General features: G+C 45.5%; 1 protein-coding gene across 1 annotated transcript in view; it reads left to right on the top strand.

Moving 5' to 3' along the window:
- The window catches only part of igf1ra (insulin-like growth factor 1a receptor), a 74,979-nt gene that overhangs the window by 49,965 nt on the left and 8,064 nt on the right, over positions 1 to 16,950 (top strand). Inside the window, exons 3-19 of the mRNA XM_070972164.1 lie at positions 4,063 to 4,363; positions 5,191 to 5,327; positions 6,042 to 6,186; positions 6,963 to 7,171; positions 7,349 to 7,475; positions 8,128 to 8,363; positions 8,474 to 8,641; positions 8,845 to 9,052; positions 12,205 to 12,491; positions 12,669 to 12,811; positions 13,184 to 13,349; positions 13,467 to 13,569; positions 13,806 to 13,876; positions 13,965 to 14,194; positions 15,169 to 15,273; positions 15,774 to 15,933; positions 16,176 to 16,305. Coding sequence (XP_070828265.1) covers positions 4,063 to 4,363; positions 5,191 to 5,327; positions 6,042 to 6,186; positions 6,963 to 7,171; positions 7,349 to 7,475; positions 8,128 to 8,363; positions 8,474 to 8,641; positions 8,845 to 9,052; positions 12,205 to 12,491; positions 12,669 to 12,811; positions 13,184 to 13,349; positions 13,467 to 13,569; positions 13,806 to 13,876; positions 13,965 to 14,194; positions 15,169 to 15,273; positions 15,774 to 15,933; positions 16,176 to 16,305 — 2,926 coding nt within the window. The remainder of the gene's footprint in view (positions 1 to 4,062; positions 4,364 to 5,190; positions 5,328 to 6,041; positions 6,187 to 6,962; positions 7,172 to 7,348; positions 7,476 to 8,127; positions 8,364 to 8,473; positions 8,642 to 8,844; positions 9,053 to 12,204; positions 12,492 to 12,668; positions 12,812 to 13,183; positions 13,350 to 13,466; positions 13,570 to 13,805; positions 13,877 to 13,964; positions 14,195 to 15,168; positions 15,274 to 15,773; positions 15,934 to 16,175; positions 16,306 to 16,950) is intronic.

The raw sequence follows: 16,950 nt of genomic DNA, 5'->3' as shown, positions 1-16,950 counted from the left end.
GTCACATGACTTTACCCCTTCTAGCCTGCTGCACTTTAAGAAGGCAACACCAGCCTGATGGAGGAATAAATTTGATGCTTTCCGTCTCTGGCTCTGCTGCAGGCTCATATCTTTTTTTTTTTTTTTTTTGCTCTGAAAATGATTCTTGCGTGTTATTTTATTCATTTTTTAATTATATGTTCCTCTTTTCTTATCTCACATTAAACTTTATGCTTGTAGCTGAGATAGCCTCCTCTCCTCAGGTTTCCGTAGCCATTCCCGAAGTTGTTATTGTGTTGTCGCAGCGGAATAAGGGATTAACATTCTCCCCCTTGAATCCTCTGCGGCCTGAAACATTCTGCAGATTCTTCACATAGTCCAGCGACTGGAGGATACCTTTAGAACAAAAAACAAACGGTGCACAGCGCTTGAAGACGCATCACTAATAGGCCTGAGGGCTCTCAGGCCTATTAGTGATGCGTCTTCCTTCCCTTGCGGCTGTATTTAACGGCAGTTGACGGGATGCACCAGCTGCTGAGAAGGAGACACCTCAGTGCTGACTGTTGTCTCGTTTGCTATTGATGAAATGGACCGGGCCGCTCTATGTGTCGCAGTGCTCTGGTGAACAGCAGGGGCAGGCTGGTGGTTGGCTATGGTGTCTGACCTGACTGTGTTTGCTCAGGGAAAGAGCAGGAGGGAGGGGGGTTGTGTAACTACTGTATGAGAGGAGCAACATCATAAGCCTCCCTGCCCCCACTCTCGGCAGTTTGACTTATTTGACTCTGCAGCCTCAGATCATTGTCAAAGTTTTTGTTTTTGCAGTTTGTTCTCTGCAGTCTTATCTGGCAACAGTTCCTTGGTTTCACACCCTATGCGCTGAAATACGGTCAAATACACAGCCTACCGATGCCTCTACTTTATTCCTATTAAACATCCACTCAGGGGACTACAAAGAAGATGATGACGTATCTTAAGAGGAGCCCCTTGTTAGGTAGTCCCTTTCCTTTGAAGTAGTGGAAACCCACAATGCCCTGCATAGCTATGTGTAGAGAGCAGCAGCGTGGAAATAGGGCCGCATTAGGAGCATCTATAAATAGAGGATTGTATCCTTGATACCACGGGTTGTTTGGTCACACAGTGAAACCGGGTCGACTTATATGGATTTAAGGGAGCAGCTCCCTCTCCCTCCACTTTCTTCTGGTGGAAGGTATGCATGTTTGGAATTTCTCCTCATTGAGGAATCTGTTAAAATGATGCAGAAGGAAGGGACCTCCTCCAATAAGGCTCATTAGAGTTTGCCTTGGCTGCCCCCTTTTGGTAGTATTCCAAGAAAATTAAGCCTCGCTGATGTTTCTCTCCTTTTTTTTTTTTTCTCACTCTGCAAATGTGCAACACTGATCTGCCTGCTTTAACCACGCTAATGTCAGCATCATATTTCCAATCAAATCGCAGCTGCCATCTGAGAACCTGTGTGTGTTGGCATTTGATGCTGTAGTTTTAAAAAAGACCTTTGCCATTTTCTTTGGACCAGATCCAGACTAGTTAGATACACAATTCATGAGGTACCACAGAGCCAGTCAGCTCCTGGTGTGCAGATCATAGTGTGAAGTTATACATAGCACAGCAAAGGCCATATAACTAAATACTCTTAGTCTTACTCATGACATCATGAAGGCATCTTAACACGCAGGAACCACTGTGTAATTTCAAGGTCTGTGCTATCGGAAAACCGTTATTGGAAATTCCTGAGCTTCTGCAGTGTATTGATTGAACAATATCAGGTCTACTGAATGAGTTTTTTTTTTTTTTGAGGACATAGCCAGCGGAGTTGTGTTTTGTTTCTTTTTCTTTTGTCATAGAATCCTGAAGGAATTTTCCAAACAGACCGCTTCACCTCTTCTGCACTATTAGATTTGACTGAATGTGAGAAAGAATGGCAAGTATTTGAGACGCTGTCAGGAGTGGGAAGAGTTCATTCCCCTTCCCTTGCGAAGCGAAACTGGAGTTGGCACTGTGGGGGAGTGTGTGTTCGCTCTGCGGCGTTGCTGTAGTGCACCGTCACGTTCTTAACCTACACAGATGTTTTGTAAAGCAACATGAAATATTCATCAAGAGATTTGCTCAGCAGCCGGCTTCAGTCTTGTGACTGATTCACAAAGCGAACCGGCGATGCTCCGACACCCGCGTTTAATTTAAAAGCAAATAAACAAGCAGAGCTCCTTTTCCTCTTTCTCTCTGGCACACGCAAATAGTCACATACCAACATGCATGTGCACGCACGTCGCACGCACACACCTCCTCATTCTTCATCACGTGTACTGCTGTAGAAGTGCTTGTTATGAGGATGGCTGAAATAATGACGCTGGTGACAATGAAGTCAAATTTGCAGTCTTGAAAAGTGATAATAGCCCACATGAAAGAGAGTGGTGAAATGTGTGTTTTAGTGTACTTTTGTCTGAGTGTGTATGATTGTGTGTTTGCACATTTCCTTCCAGCTCTGGCTTTGCACCAGGAGGCGGTTGCTAAGGAACCAGGAGTGCTGTGCCTCTTATTTCAGTTCAGTTCAGTGTAGTTCAGTTCAGCTTTATTGCCCCTGTGGGGAAATTTGCTTTGCAGCAATAACAAAGAGCATAACAATAAATAGTAAACACTTAAGGCCCGAATACACAAACAAGTGCCTGTGTGTGTGGGGTGGGGGGTGGGGCGGTGGGGGGGCGGTGTCTTGTTGCCTGCACAATTTCTAATATGCAAAACAGATATTTTTTTCCTTTTAAGCAGAGTTAGCAGAGACATATTTCTTATCTGTTACTCATTTGCCCAAAGAAACCTGAACCCTCGACTTTCCACAGCAAGCCTTCATCTAGACAGAGACTTCTCGAACTGCCAACAATCATTAGCAAAAACACCTTGTCACCAGGCCTTTCACAATCATTCATAGAAGTACACACACACACACACACACACACACACACACACACACACACACACACCAGGTGCTTTTTCTATGGAGTGGACTCATTTGAAACTAGGACACTCCTGCCTGCAGTGTCTCAAGATTAGTTAACAGTGGGAATCATCTGCTTTCTTCACTCTACATCTGCTTTTTCAGAAATGCCTCTCTATAAATAGGCTACAGTAAAAAGGCTTTTGAACATTAAAAACAGACACTTTCCATTTGCCATTTTCATCCGTGTCACTGTTCATTTAAGCGTGAGGCCGATGAGTTTGTTAGAAGTAGCTGGTGATCTCATTTTCTGCTGTCTTATTACCTGAATGAGTACTTCGGTCTTCTCTGTGCCAAAGTTTGCATTTGGAAAGGCTTATTCCCAGGGGGTTGAGGCTGATACATTAATGGTCATTTTGTAAGCACTGTTAGATAAATCTGACAAACTGTCAGGATGCACAATTTGTCAAACGTACTATTTGTCCGTCCCAAGCTATGGGAAAATGCTGTGCCTTATTGATAACATATTGTTATGGGCTTTGGTTTCTCAGTGATGCTCAGTAAACAGAGGAGCTTCTATTATTCATGTTACTCAAGCTTAATTTGAAACACCCCACACAATCGTTTTACTGTCGTTTTTTTCCCCTCGCAGCCTGGAACGATGTACAGTAGTTCTTTCTTAGAAGCTGTAGTGATAGCGGGACTGAGGGCTTTGTTCAAGCTGCAGTCGCCTTTTCTGCCATTGTAGAAGAACAGTAAGGAATGAAGAAAATATATTAGAACAGCTAAAGCTAATGCTACAGCCCTGCAATAAATCCTTTTATGCTGCTCAGTTTTTGCTGAAACTACTTTAGAGAGGTGTTGATTCAACTTAATGGTCATTTTGGAGGCTGCAGTTTGTGGTGCTACTGAGCGCACATACGCCTCTTTAACCTATTTGCTTTCTGGCCTGTTACCAAACAAGCTATTCTACATTTTGTGCATGCCATTTAAATGACAATCTGTGCTGTATTAGCATTAGTTTTGTATCTTTTTGACCTTTGTCATCCTTGACTTTGTTGTAATAGCATCCCGCAGTGCAGACTGTTTACACCCTCCCAAAAACTGACCTCTTCCCCATCTTTCTCTGTCTCCTCCAGTATGCCCAGATCACTGCAAGCTCGCCTGTACAGACAAGGGGGAGTGTTGCCACAGCCAGTGTCTTGGCAGCTGCACTGAACCCAACAACGACATGGCCTGCTCCGGCTGCCTCCACTACCACCACGAGGGTCGCTGCGTGCCAGACTGTCCCCCTGACACTTACAAGTTTGAGGGCTGGCGCTGCATCACCATGGACCTGTGCTCTCAAGTGCACCTGCCCGGTGACACTCACTTCGTTATCCACGGGGGAGAGTGCATGCCCGACTGCCCCTCTGGCTTCACACGCAACGAGACTAATCGGTAAAGACGTACCCTTCACTTCTAGTTTATGTCCTGATGATTTAGACGTACCACGCCAGGTGACACTGAATGTGCAAAATATTAAAAGTAATCATTTTGCATCATGTCTAAGATTTGTTCTGTATTTGAACGGGATCGAGACCCAGAGCGAGCCAGAGGTCTTCGTATTTTTTCCTGGCTGATGTTTTTTTCTGAGAGTAGCAGAGTGGTTTCTCTTCAGCATTCACAGACGCTAAAGGCACTTGTGTTCTCTGCGTACGTCTGCATAAAGAATTTATTTGCATAAAGTATCCTTGAGCTGAACTTCACCTGACCTGGCCCGTCACAGTTCCTGTTCTTAAAGTAGGTCTCAGAGCTGGAAGTGCTGGAGGTTTAGAGTATGCTGGACAATTAATGATTCAACAGACTCACCTGACATTTCCTTTGTTTGACATTAACCCAGAATAAGGAAACTTCTTTGTGTGTGACTTTCCTCCCTGTTTTGCCTCGTCAATCCCCAAACTTTCCATGCAGACTCTGCTGCCGCTCAGTTTTTGGCCATACCACTGCTGTTTTGTCTCTGAGGTCAATACAGTGAGTCACTCTCTCACGAGTTCAGATCAGGGCCCATAAAAGATTAAACTCTCCGTGTGAGAGATGACCTTGTATCACATGCAGTGAATTTATTTGCCTGAATCCTTTGGAATGCTTGGGAGTTAAGGAGTGGACAAATGGTTTCTGGGTGAGGAAGGAAAGTTCATGAAAGTGTTTTTCTCGCTCTTGTGACAGTTTCTACTCATGCCTCTTTCTTCTCATTCACTCCCTCCCTCTGCCTCTGCTGTACACAGCATGTTGTGCAGTGCCTGCAACGGCCCGTGCGATAAGCCCTGCACATCCCCAATCATCGACTCTGTGGACGCTGCTCAGTCCCTGAAGGACTGCACCGTCATCGAAGGCAATCTGGACATCAACATCCGCCGCGGAAGTGAGTGCTATTAACATCACATAAACTGTCATTTTTGCAGTGCAGCATAGCTTTGTAGACCATGCTACTGCATACCACTGTGCAGGCTATAGTACACCACAACCTCAGCGGCGACCACACAGATTATTCACGCTAGCAGCTCTATGGGTAACACTTTATATTGAAGTACACATATTCTCCATTAAATTGCTCCTTATTAACATGCATATTAGTAGCATATTGAGAGTCATTATAAAGCACTTGTTCATGCCTTATTCTGCATGATGTATTCTACAATTACTTGGCCAATAACCTTGGAATTACTGCTTATTGATAGTAAGTAAGAATAATAAGTAAGATTAAGACTCGGTAAGTGCTTTACAATATGCTATGTTGCACTTGACTGCCCTGCAAATATTATGATTACTGAGACAGATAAAGAGCCTGGTGGTCTAAGCTGCTGGGATGCACAGTGAGGACCACCAAAACAACATTACATCTGCTTCCTGCACTCTAACCCAATTATCACATTATGCTATAATGCAGTTTATTTGCTCAGTTGACAGGGTGGCTCACAAGCTAATCTCCCCATATGATAAAGCTTATACAATGCAGCGCTCATTGGGATATTTGCGTTAAGAGCCGGTCTGGGTGTCATAGTAGCAGTCGAGGTCCCTGTGGATTTTTTTAAAGTGGCGTTTATACACTGTGTTTATGTTTATCCCCTGTCCCCAGATAACATCGCGTCTGAGCTGGAGAGCTTCATGGGATTGATCCAGAGAGTGACGGGCTATGTGAAGATTCGACACTCCCACGCACTTGGCTCGCTGTCCTTCCTCAAGAGTCTGCGTTACATCAATGGGCAGGAACTCATCGACAAGTATGGCTTGTCTGTGCTGTTTGTCTGCACATTGTGCCTGTGAATGTGTGCATGCTTGTGTGCGGTGACTGAGTGAATTAGAGGACATGAGCTAACCACAGCCCTGCAGGGAGTTGCCACCAATGTGTCATTGAAGTTGCATTGATGTCAGAGGGACTTCTTGGTGAGTGGATGGTGGAGGTGAACATTCATGTAAAGTGATAAATCTAAAAATAACAGCGTCTCGGGACACTGCTTTCAGATATTGCAGTATCATTTTAAAAATGATGCCGACAGGCGAGATAAAGGAGTGTGACTACAAGGCTGAATGGAAAGTCTCAGGTCCGTCAGCATCGCCTTTACTGTGGTATCAGCAGCAGTCTCAGATACGAGGGAAAGTTTTTTTGGTAATGGCCAGGAGGGTCATGGGAAATCCTGTCACCCTTCTTGTTGTCATTTCTCCCAGGGTAAAGTTTCACCCAGAGGAATGCTGTTGAGGATGGCAGACATTCCCTTCGCTCTGGAGGTGTTCTGCTGCTGTTACTTGGGTTGCTGGAGCTCAGCACTGTTTCTGTTTCATGTACAAACTCAGGCTCATTGTCAGAGAGACACACAAACCTGAGCGCCAGCCATGCCCCCCTCTGTTAGTGCTTAACGCTGCCACCAGGTGGCAAAACGTTTTAACCACATTTCTGACACCTTCAGCTTCTATGACACATACAATAAAAATGAAAGAAACTTGTTGCTCCTCTCTGTGAGGTGGTTGTAATCTCCTCTTCATCTCCTTCCATTGTCAGCATGTATTCGTTCTCCGCCATCAACAACCAGCATCTGCAGTACCTGTGGGACTGGAATCAGCACAACCTGACTATCCTGAACGGACGTCTCTTCTTTCGTCTGAACCCTAAACTCTGCATGTCTGAGATCCACAAGATGTGGGATAAGACGGGCATAACTGTGAAGCCAGAGGAGGGTGACTTCCGTAACAACGGCGAAAGAGCCAGCTGTGAGTATTTTCACATGAACTTTGGCAGGTTGATCTGCATTTTTGTTACAAGTGATCTTAAAAGAAGAAACATCCACGAGTTATTTCATTCGGCTTGTGAGGACATGAACAAAGCCGCAATGTGTCGTTTAATGTTTGTGTGTGTGTCTCATTGAGAGTCCTGCTCTGTCACAACAGGTGAAAGTCATATCTTGAAGATCAAGTCGAACATCACATCAAGCCACACGATCAGGATGACATGGGAGCGTTACCAGCCGCCGGGCTACAGGGACCTTATCAGCTTCATAGTCTACTACAAGGAGTCGTGAGTATTCATTAACGAACTCACTTTTTTCCCCTCTCAAACACACAGTCATGAGGCAGAGTGGGAATAAGTGTTTTTTTTTTTGTACAAAAACACTTCTCTTTTGAGCCTGTTTCTTTAAAGTCAGAACTCCTCAAAATCAGAGCTATTTTATGGAAAAACAAAATCTTAGATCATCATATCTGTCTGGTTTTGCATATTTTATCCCAATACAACCCGTGAGCAGTTCACATTGCTGCCAACCATTTTCCAGCTTTGAGCTTTTGGATTCATTTCCTGCCTTTGAGGCATTCTGATTTCAAATGACCAATAGAAGAATTCCTCTAATGGAAAACAACCAAATTCACAACATCATGTTCACAGCATCCATGTCTGCTTGTTGTTTGAGATCTGGGTCTGATTACCTGTCAGATTTTCTTATTGAACTGGTTCAAAGCAAAGGAAATGGCTGCCTTGAAGGTAAATAATAGCTCAAAAATTGTAAAATACACAAGATTTGGAAATAATGCTAAAATATGCGAAACCTTGGGCAAAGTCTTGTAGGATTAATCACATCTTCAAACGTGACCTGGTCTTTTACTTTCATACGAGCAGTCAAGCTTGATGTAAGTAGATGTCATTTTTCGTAAACACGCTGTCATGTCTTTACCAGCCCTTTCCAGAACATCACAGAGTTTGACGGCCAGGACGGCTGTGGCTCAAACAGCTGGCACATGGTGGATGTGGATCTCCCTGTGGATGAAAACTCTGACCCAAAGGTCAGCCTTCAGCACCTCAAGCCCTGGACCCAGTATGCTATTTTTGTGAAGGCCATTACCCTGCAGGTGGAGGACAAACACATCACTGGGGCAAAGAGTGATATAATCTACATTCGCACACGCCCATCGCGTAAGTCTGATCAACCATCCGTCTCTTGGGACCACTCCTGTAGACGATTACTTCTAGAGTCGTTTATAAATGCAATGGTAATGCAATCTATGACTTTGGCTTCATTGCAGTGCCATCAATGCCCAAAGAGGCCCGTGCATATGCCAACTCCTCAACCAAGCTTGTGGTGAAGTGGTCCCCACCAGCCTTTCCCAACGGCAATCTGACCTACTACCTGGTCCGCTGGCAGCAGCAGCCTGAGGACAGAGAGCTCTACCAACATAACTACTGCTCCAAAGGTCTGCATCACTCATTCTACAACACAGTAACCATCTTTTTATTGTCTGAGCTCATGTTTACATAGAGACACAAGATTGGTCGCCTGACTCTCGGCTAGAAAGTGAATAAGTGTGCTTCCCGAAATGTCAAGCTGAAATGTGTCAAAGTATATTATAAGTGGCTGCTGCCCATCCCGAAATGATCTTGGTTTCTCCTAAAACAGAGCTGAAGATCCCGATCCGTATCCCAGCCACGGGGCTCACAGACATGGAAGAGAACACCAAGCCCACCAAGTCTGACCTGGCGGGGGCAGACAAGGGCCCGTGCTGTGCTTGCCAGAAGACGCCCGAGGAGAAGGACCGTGAGAAGGACGACCGCGTCTTTTTTAAAGTGTTCGAGAACTTCCTTCACAACGCCATCTTTCTGCCAAGGTACAGTAAGCCACAGGTGGAGTGGAGATATAGTTTCAGCCTCACAGCGATCCCCGAGCCCGCGTGTTGTAGATGGACCTGGCGGGGGCTGAGCCGGCCCGCTGGGCTCGGCCCTTTTTGCCGGGCGGTGCAGATGAGGAGACATGCTGAGCTGGATCCAAAGCCTTCTTAGCGCGCTTGTGGCTTTCTGTTGCCGTGGCACGGGGGATGTTAGGACCTAGCAGGCAGCAATTTAGGCAACACAAACAAACCCAGGAGAGAGATGTGATTAAGGAGTCTGAAGGGCCCAGTTTGGCTGCACACTCATAGCTGCTTAGGCTTTTGTTCCCCACAATAGGGACTGACATCTGCGTTGTGTTATCATTTAACTTGCTCGTGGCTAAGGATGTTTCACTGTTTCAAAGACTCCCGCTTCGGTCTTCTCTCACACGCCTTTATTCTCACACAGACGGTCACACATGATCTGTGCATCTGCAAAACACTGCATCTCCAACATCAATCACTGCGCAATATGGAGACCTTTGATATACTTGTTGCGAACACCCAGCAGGTATCTTATGATTCCATAGCTTTAAACGATGCCTCTGAGCCTCCAAACTAAAGTTCATTCATTCACACGGTGTCATGGTGCCCTTCTCGTTTTCCTTTGCGGTGCCGTTGTGGAATTGGATCGATATGTCTTTGAAAGAAGGATACTAAAACATAGCTTTCTATTGTAATTGAACTCATATCTGCCCTGCCTCCTTTTCCTCCTCCTACTCCTCCTCTCTCTGGCTGTGTTGATTTGTTATACTATAGCTGTCTAGGAAACAGGCGGGTGGCAGGTCCCGGGCCTGCAGCGAAGGGCTCAGCCTGTGTATGCACAGACTCTCCACTGTAACAGAGCCAGCATTATTACAAACCACTCCAGGCAAAGGCCTCAAAAACCGGGAAGGTTTTTTCAAAAGTTCAGGGTTTAGACCCAGGGTGAGGGGAAAGAGGGCGGGTGAAAACAGAAACAGAAAGAAGAGGAAATGTTTTCCATTCTGTCCCCCTCCACTCGGCACTCCACTCTCCTCCTCCCCTTGCACGCTCTCTTTGTCCGGGATCCTTTTTCTTTTTTCTCTCTCTTTCTTTTTCTTTTTTTTTTTTTCTGGAGCGAGACAGCTGCCAGGAAATGTACAGTGAATCCATCTGGAATTTAAATGAATGAGGGAAGAGCCCCATCAGCGCTAGAAGACAAACAAAGCAGGGAAGGCAGACTGATTTACTGGAGGAGAAGAGGGTGGCTGCACAAAAAGAGGATGGCTGCCAGGCAGCGTCTGTTTAAGTCTGATCCAAAACCTGTTATCAGCTGACTGGAGCGTGTATTTACTGTAGTCACCTGCTGTTGAAACTCATGATAACTACATACCTCTTCTTCCTTCAGATCCAGAGGTCTTTCACTCCTCTCTTTGAGCCTGTAGTATACATCGCTGCAGTTAAGGCCAAGCGCTAATAATGTGCCCTACTTGCCACAGACTGAATGGGTAGTCACGGCTTTCCTCTCTGGATTCCATTGCGTAAAAGGTAGAGCTTTTTTTAGCGGGCGAGGTCAGGACACTAACTGTAGTTACTCACTAGTTATAAGGTCATGCTTCAGTCAGCTGATGAGCCTTCTCACAGTGTTAGAAAGACCCTGCTTAACCCTTCACACTTGTATTGCACATACAGACATTAGATACCTCAAGTTTTCTTTCATCCGGCCTCTCAGTGGGGTCTGTCGTCCGGACAGCTCATCATTCACGAGTCTCACTCGTCTGCGTCTTTAAACTTTGCTCTTTTTAGATATTTTCACTGTTCTTTCAGTAGTAATAGAAGCAGTTTTTGAGCTCTGGACTTCAGATTGTACCGCACCAGTTATAACTGTCAGCGAGGAATGTTGACATGTCAGTGCGACCGGGCTTTCCCACGGATCTGTCTGTTTCTGTTCGCTCCTCCTGTAGGTGTACGCTCGTTCTGACTGTAGCTCTGCTCGCTTAGATCTCTCAGTTCAGCATTTTATTAGTTTGTTATTAGATGCTTAGTCAATCGGCTATTTTGAAAAACGATTTATCATTTTTGTTCTCCATTGGTCGGGCAAAACAAGCAACTTTTGGGTGCCACCTGAGGCTTTAGGAAATTGTGATGTGTGTTATTCACGTTTTATAGACGAAACAATGAATCTATGAATTAAGGACAAAATCGGCAGATCAGTTGCAGTCCTAATTCCCTGTGGACAGTCCGAATCATGAGCTGTATCATATGCTGCAATAAAAACCCAGCCACCTGTTCTTTCCAACAACCAATAGACATTTATCACCTTACAAGAGCTCTGTAAAGGCTCCATATACTGTGTATCACCTGTTGTCACCTGCTGTCACCCCAGCTCTCAGTGTCAGAGCTCAGGACTCCTTCCTTTGTGCGTCCGACTCATCCTATGGGTTCACAGGTAACAGTGAAAGCTCAGTGCCCAGTGGTGTCTGTTGTGCCGCTGCTGCAGTCACACCTGTCAGTGCCCGCTTGACCTCAATAATGACGATGTCCAGCTCCAGGCAGCTCCTCAGCTTATCGTCTGCACTGTGAGACCACGTGTCCATTCACCACAGCGCCCTCAGTTCGGTTGCTGAATATTGGTCATTATGGTGGAACAGTTTGGCTCATAATGTTGGTGTCGCAAAACTGTAAGCCATGTTTTGTCTCTGCATTAGTTTGAAGCCTTTTCCCTTTTAGGCTTTTTGTGTTGATTTGAATATGTTGGACAGACAGTTTTTTTTTTGTTACTGTGGAAAAATCTCTCTGTGAGTCTGTCTTTTCTCTTTCTTTCTGTCTGTCTGTCCACCTCGCTATGATCTGTCTGACCTCATCCTTCCACACAGCTCCACTGGGAGTAGTTTGCAGCATCTGGACACATGAAATGCACGCACACACACACACACAGATGCAAAACACACATTCACTCCACCCGGTTCAGTGAGATGCTTCAGCTTTGTGTAAAATGCTCTCAGATTTATAAGCCTACAATTATTTGTTACAGTAGGATTTCCAGGACATACTTTTTGTCTTTTTTGTGTCTTTTATCATCATAAAGCTCTCGCTGTAGTTAAATCAGCTTTCTCACAGCTGTTGCATCTGTTTGTCCCTCTGTATGACAGACCTCCAGATCGGCGACGCAGAGATGTTTTCGGTGTGGCGAATAACACGCGGCTCCATGAGGGTGCTGGTAGGGGGAACACCACCCTTGGCCCCGGGGATAACAGCACAGATGGCATTCCTCCTATCAAAGAGTACCCCTTCTCAGAGGACAAGAGCACAGCAGAATATTTAGAGATCCCCAACCTGCTGCCCTTCACTGTCTACCGCATCGACCTCCATGCCTGCAATGAGGAGGTGGGGCGCTGCAGCGCTGGAGCCTTCGTCTTCTCCAGGACCAAACCTGCAGGTTAGACACTGACCTGGACATGATGTAGCGCAGTTCCCCTCTTCCAGTACTTTGTAGACAGTCTTGTAATAAGATTGTGTGTGTGTGTGTGTGTGTGTGTGTGTGTGTGTGTGTGTGTGTGTGTGTGTGTGTGTGTGTGTGTGTGTGTGTGTGTGTGTGTGTGTGTGTGTTTCCCAGTCAAAGCAGATGACATCCCTGGGAAAGTGGTCTATGAGAGGAGTGAGAAGGTTGACGGCTGTGTGGTGCTGCACTGGCCAGAGCCCATCATGCCAAACGGCCTCATCCTGATGTATGAGATCAAGTTCCGTCTGGGGACTGAGGTGAGATCCCTCAGATACTTTCCACTCAAAATGCTTACATATATATGAATACTTCTCGGAACAACGATTTGTGTCTCGAATGGCTTTTCTACGAAAAAGCCCATTAAGTATTTAAGTTGCTAGAATTCTGTCTGGAGGCTTTGTGTTTCCACTGTGCACATATTGGACCATGATTGGCTTCCAAACTAGCTAAAATGTCTCAAACTGGTCATATGTTCACATTTTAATCTCAGATTAAGGGGAACTCAATGAAACATCTTCCTCTTTCTATGACCAGAATGCACAGTTTCTGTCGTAATGCCTGACCCTGACTTAACCTTGACTGCTAACCGTCTTTCAAACAGTAACCACAGAGTGTTTGTTTCCTTTCAGCCTGAGAAACACGAGTGTGTGTCGCGACAGCACTACCGCGAGTACAGAGGAGCTCGGCTGACCAACCTGGGCTCAGGGAATTACTCTGCTCGTGTGCGCGCCACTTCACTAGCAGGGAACGGCTCCTGGACGGAGAGCGTGTTCTTTTACGTGCCTCCACCCAAACGTAACACAACACGTCTCACTCAACAAATGCTTTATGTTCTTTACTACTTCAAAGTAAATAAGAAATGAGACCTTGAGTCAGTGCTGATCGCTTTTATTTTTCTGTTCCGTCTGACAGGAGGCGACGATGTTACGTTCTACTTGGTCATCATCATTCCCATCATAGTCACAGTTTTCATCGCCAGCCTCACCACCATTCTCTTCTTTGTGAACAAAAAGAGGCAAGTGTCTTCATGAACATGTTTTCCACATTATCAGACAGGGTCTCTTGATAATGTTGTTCCTCCTCGCTCTGCTCGTGAAACTTAATGACCGGTGTAATGTTAATTAGAGTTAATAGGTGTTGTTTTCATTAACATTCCCCTGTGATAAAGCGTAGACTTCCTGTAGAGAGTTACACATGCCATCCGCAGTCAGAGCTGCCTGCTGACTAACTCCGCTGCCTTTGTGTCAACAGGAATAGCGACAGATTGGGGAATGGAGTCCTTTATGCGTCTGTCAACCCAGAGTACTTCAGTGCTGCAGAGAGTAAGAACCTTAAATATCCTCTCAGTTTTTCTGTCATAGTCCGGTTTTTGTAAGTGGTGTTGACCCGCTGTCCCACGTTTCTTGCCAGTGTACGTCCCAGATGAGTGGGAGGTGGCCAGGGAGAAGATCACCATGCACAGGGAGCTTGGCCAGGGCTCCTTCGGGATGGTGTACGAAGGCATCGCCAAGGGAGTGGTCAAGGACGAACCCGAGACACGAGTGGCCATCAAGACGGTGAACGAGTCGGCCAGCATGAGGGAGCGCATTGAGTTTTTGAACGAAGCCTCTGTCATGAAGGAGTTCAACTGTCACCATGTGGTAAGAGGGACACGGCCTACCGTCAGGCACCCGAGTGAGGAAAGCCTGAAATAAATGCAGATAAATCATCCCAATATGGCTAAAAATAAAGCAACTACAAGACGCTGCTCTCGATTATCGTTACATCCTGATTAATCTGCGTAGATGCAGAGAGAAAGGTGTCAGCAGGTCACGGGCAGCGAGCACAGTGTGATTGTCTTTGCTCAGCAGCTCCAGCCTGAGGCAGCGTTCAGCCTCCTGGAGGTTGTGTACATTCTCTCATCAGCGTGATCGCAGCCTCATTAACTACGTTACACAGATGTGTTAAAGATTTTCCCTTTGGAAAGCTGATGTTACAACTTTTTTATCGAGTGTGGCTGATAAAAAGCTAAATACTCTTAAATTCTATTTGAATAATTGAAAGGAAGTTGATTTTTTTTTTTTTTTACCATCTTCAAAGCAAATTAAGGAAGAACTGATTTTCTAGTATTGATAAAAGATGTGAAATTTGAGCAGCTGCCTACCCACTGATTTTTTACTTTATACTATATACTGATCTTTGTAGTTTGTTGTTTTTGCAGTTCGTATACAAGAAATCAATATAGACATCTGCCATCGGACATCAATCAAACTGGGACTTTACACAGCCTCACAGAGAGGAAGTCAAAAGTTTCTCCTGACATGAAATAGTTATTTTGTGTTTTCTGATCTGTTCCTGGAGCTGTTTCACCACCATCTGTTGTCAGCTTGATTTTTTCCCCAGCTGTGAGCATCTTCTACATTTCCTTTGTGCATTGCTTTGTGGGAAAATTATGTCCATCAACAGCACACTCAAAAGCATTTTCAGCTCGCTGACTCTTTTGAGTTTTGAGTCCCTTTTCCTGTACGAACACACTACACACTCAAAACCTGCTCAGATTTAATGTGTGTTTTGGATTTGGGACTCGGCTTTTGACTTGTACCGCTTGACCTCTGCTGTGTTCTGATTGGTGCAGGTGAGACTGCTGGGCGTGGTCTCTCAGGGACAGCCAACCTTGGTGATTATGGAGCTGATGACCCGTGGAGATCTCAAGAGCTACCTGCGCTCTCTGCGCAAAGAAGTAAGAAGCTTTTCCTCTCTCTCTCTCACACACACACATAGACACACACACACTTTTGGGGACACTACATACACTTACATTCATTTCTTAGAGACTTACCCTAACCACCATTTGCCTTACCCTCACCTTAACCTGAATCGTCACCCTAAAATTTAAAGGTTCACATTAAGGAGACTCAGATTTATGCCCCCACAACATCAGTAATACACACCCACACACACTTCAGCTATATAACAGATTCTGTCTCTCTCTTGCAGAAGCAGGTGATTGTGTGAATTGTCCTAAACACACATGCTAACCTGTGAACACATACACACACCCTGTTTCCTTTCTTTCTGTCTTTCTTGTGCGCCCACACGTACATTTCCACACACAACGTCCACCCTTCACTTTGTAATGCTGACCTGTAACCTGTGTCAAAGATGAGATGAAGAGTGACTGAACAGCGTTGTTTTGGTGCTCTTCACCCTCTCACCTCATCCCGTCTCACTCTGCCACAGAACTCCACCAGCCAGGTCCTGCCCCCACTCAAAAAGATGATCCAGATGGCGGGGGAAATCGCTGACGGCATGTCATACCTAAATGCCAACAAATTTGTCCACAGAGATCTGGCTGCCAGGAACTGCATGGTAGCTGAGGACTTCACTGTGAAGATTGGAGGTAAGTCTAGTTAATGCGATGCCACCAGCCTCCACTGGTTGAACCCTCTCTACCGGCCTTGAAAAACAAGTGTTTGGATTTCAGCAAGTGCCTGAGGCAGTGGCTTCTTAATGTAGATGGACAGAGGAAGGGATGGAGGGAGGAGGTGAGGGAACGGATGAGCTCTCAGGAGCTTCCTCTCCCACACAGAATGAGCGATGTTTTGCGGCTTCCCCAACCTCTGTTTTCATTTTTCTCTACAGATTTTGGCATGACCAGAGATATTTATGAGACGGATTACTATCGAAAAGGAGGGAAGGGCCTGCTGCCTGTCCGCTGGATGTCTCCGGAGTCGCTGAAAGATGGCGTGTTCACTACAATGTCTGATGTCTGGTATGAGAACACATCAGTCTATTACACACACGCACAATCCTGCATTATACATGTACAAACCTTCCCTAATCCAGAGGGCTCGCAAAGTATTCCAGAAATGCCTACATATTGCGTGTCTGTCTGCATGTGGATGCGCTAAACCACTTCATGATGTGGAGTCAAAACTATAAAAACACACAGATCGCGACTCGGCCTACATTCTTGACAGCATTCTTTCTTAACAGTGCGAACATGCATTTCCTGCCCTCCGTCCTTCCACTGTATGTTATGACAGCTAGTACTTCCAAAACCATCAAAAATCTTCTGGTTTCCAGCTGGCCCTCTGGAAATTCCTCTCTCTCCGTGACAGAACAGTATAGAACAAGATAAGTTTTTTTTCTTCCGGGCTCCTTTTTTTATGCCAGCTTGCGGTGAAATCTCAGCACACAGTTCTGCCGCATTTTTCTATCTGGAGCGATATTGCTTTAGAGAAATACAAGTGTTTACTAGCTCCCTTGCAAGTTTTTGTTTCCCAACTCAAAATGTCCCATGGGTCAGTCCCTAAGAGTGGGCCTAAACTGCTCCAGATGTTCCCAAATGATAGGTTGCAGTGCCAGCACAAACCCACCTCCACATTTGCGTACTACATCTTCCTCTTTGATGTTG

The sequence above is a fragment of the Chaetodon trifascialis genome, chromosome 10, assembly GCF_039877785.1.
Source record: "Chaetodon trifascialis isolate fChaTrf1 chromosome 10, fChaTrf1.hap1, whole genome shotgun sequence".
Lineage (NCBI taxonomy): Eukaryota > Metazoa > Chordata > Actinopteri > Chaetodontiformes > Chaetodontidae > Chaetodon > Chaetodon trifascialis.
This window is presented reverse-complemented; position numbering and strand designations above follow the sequence as displayed.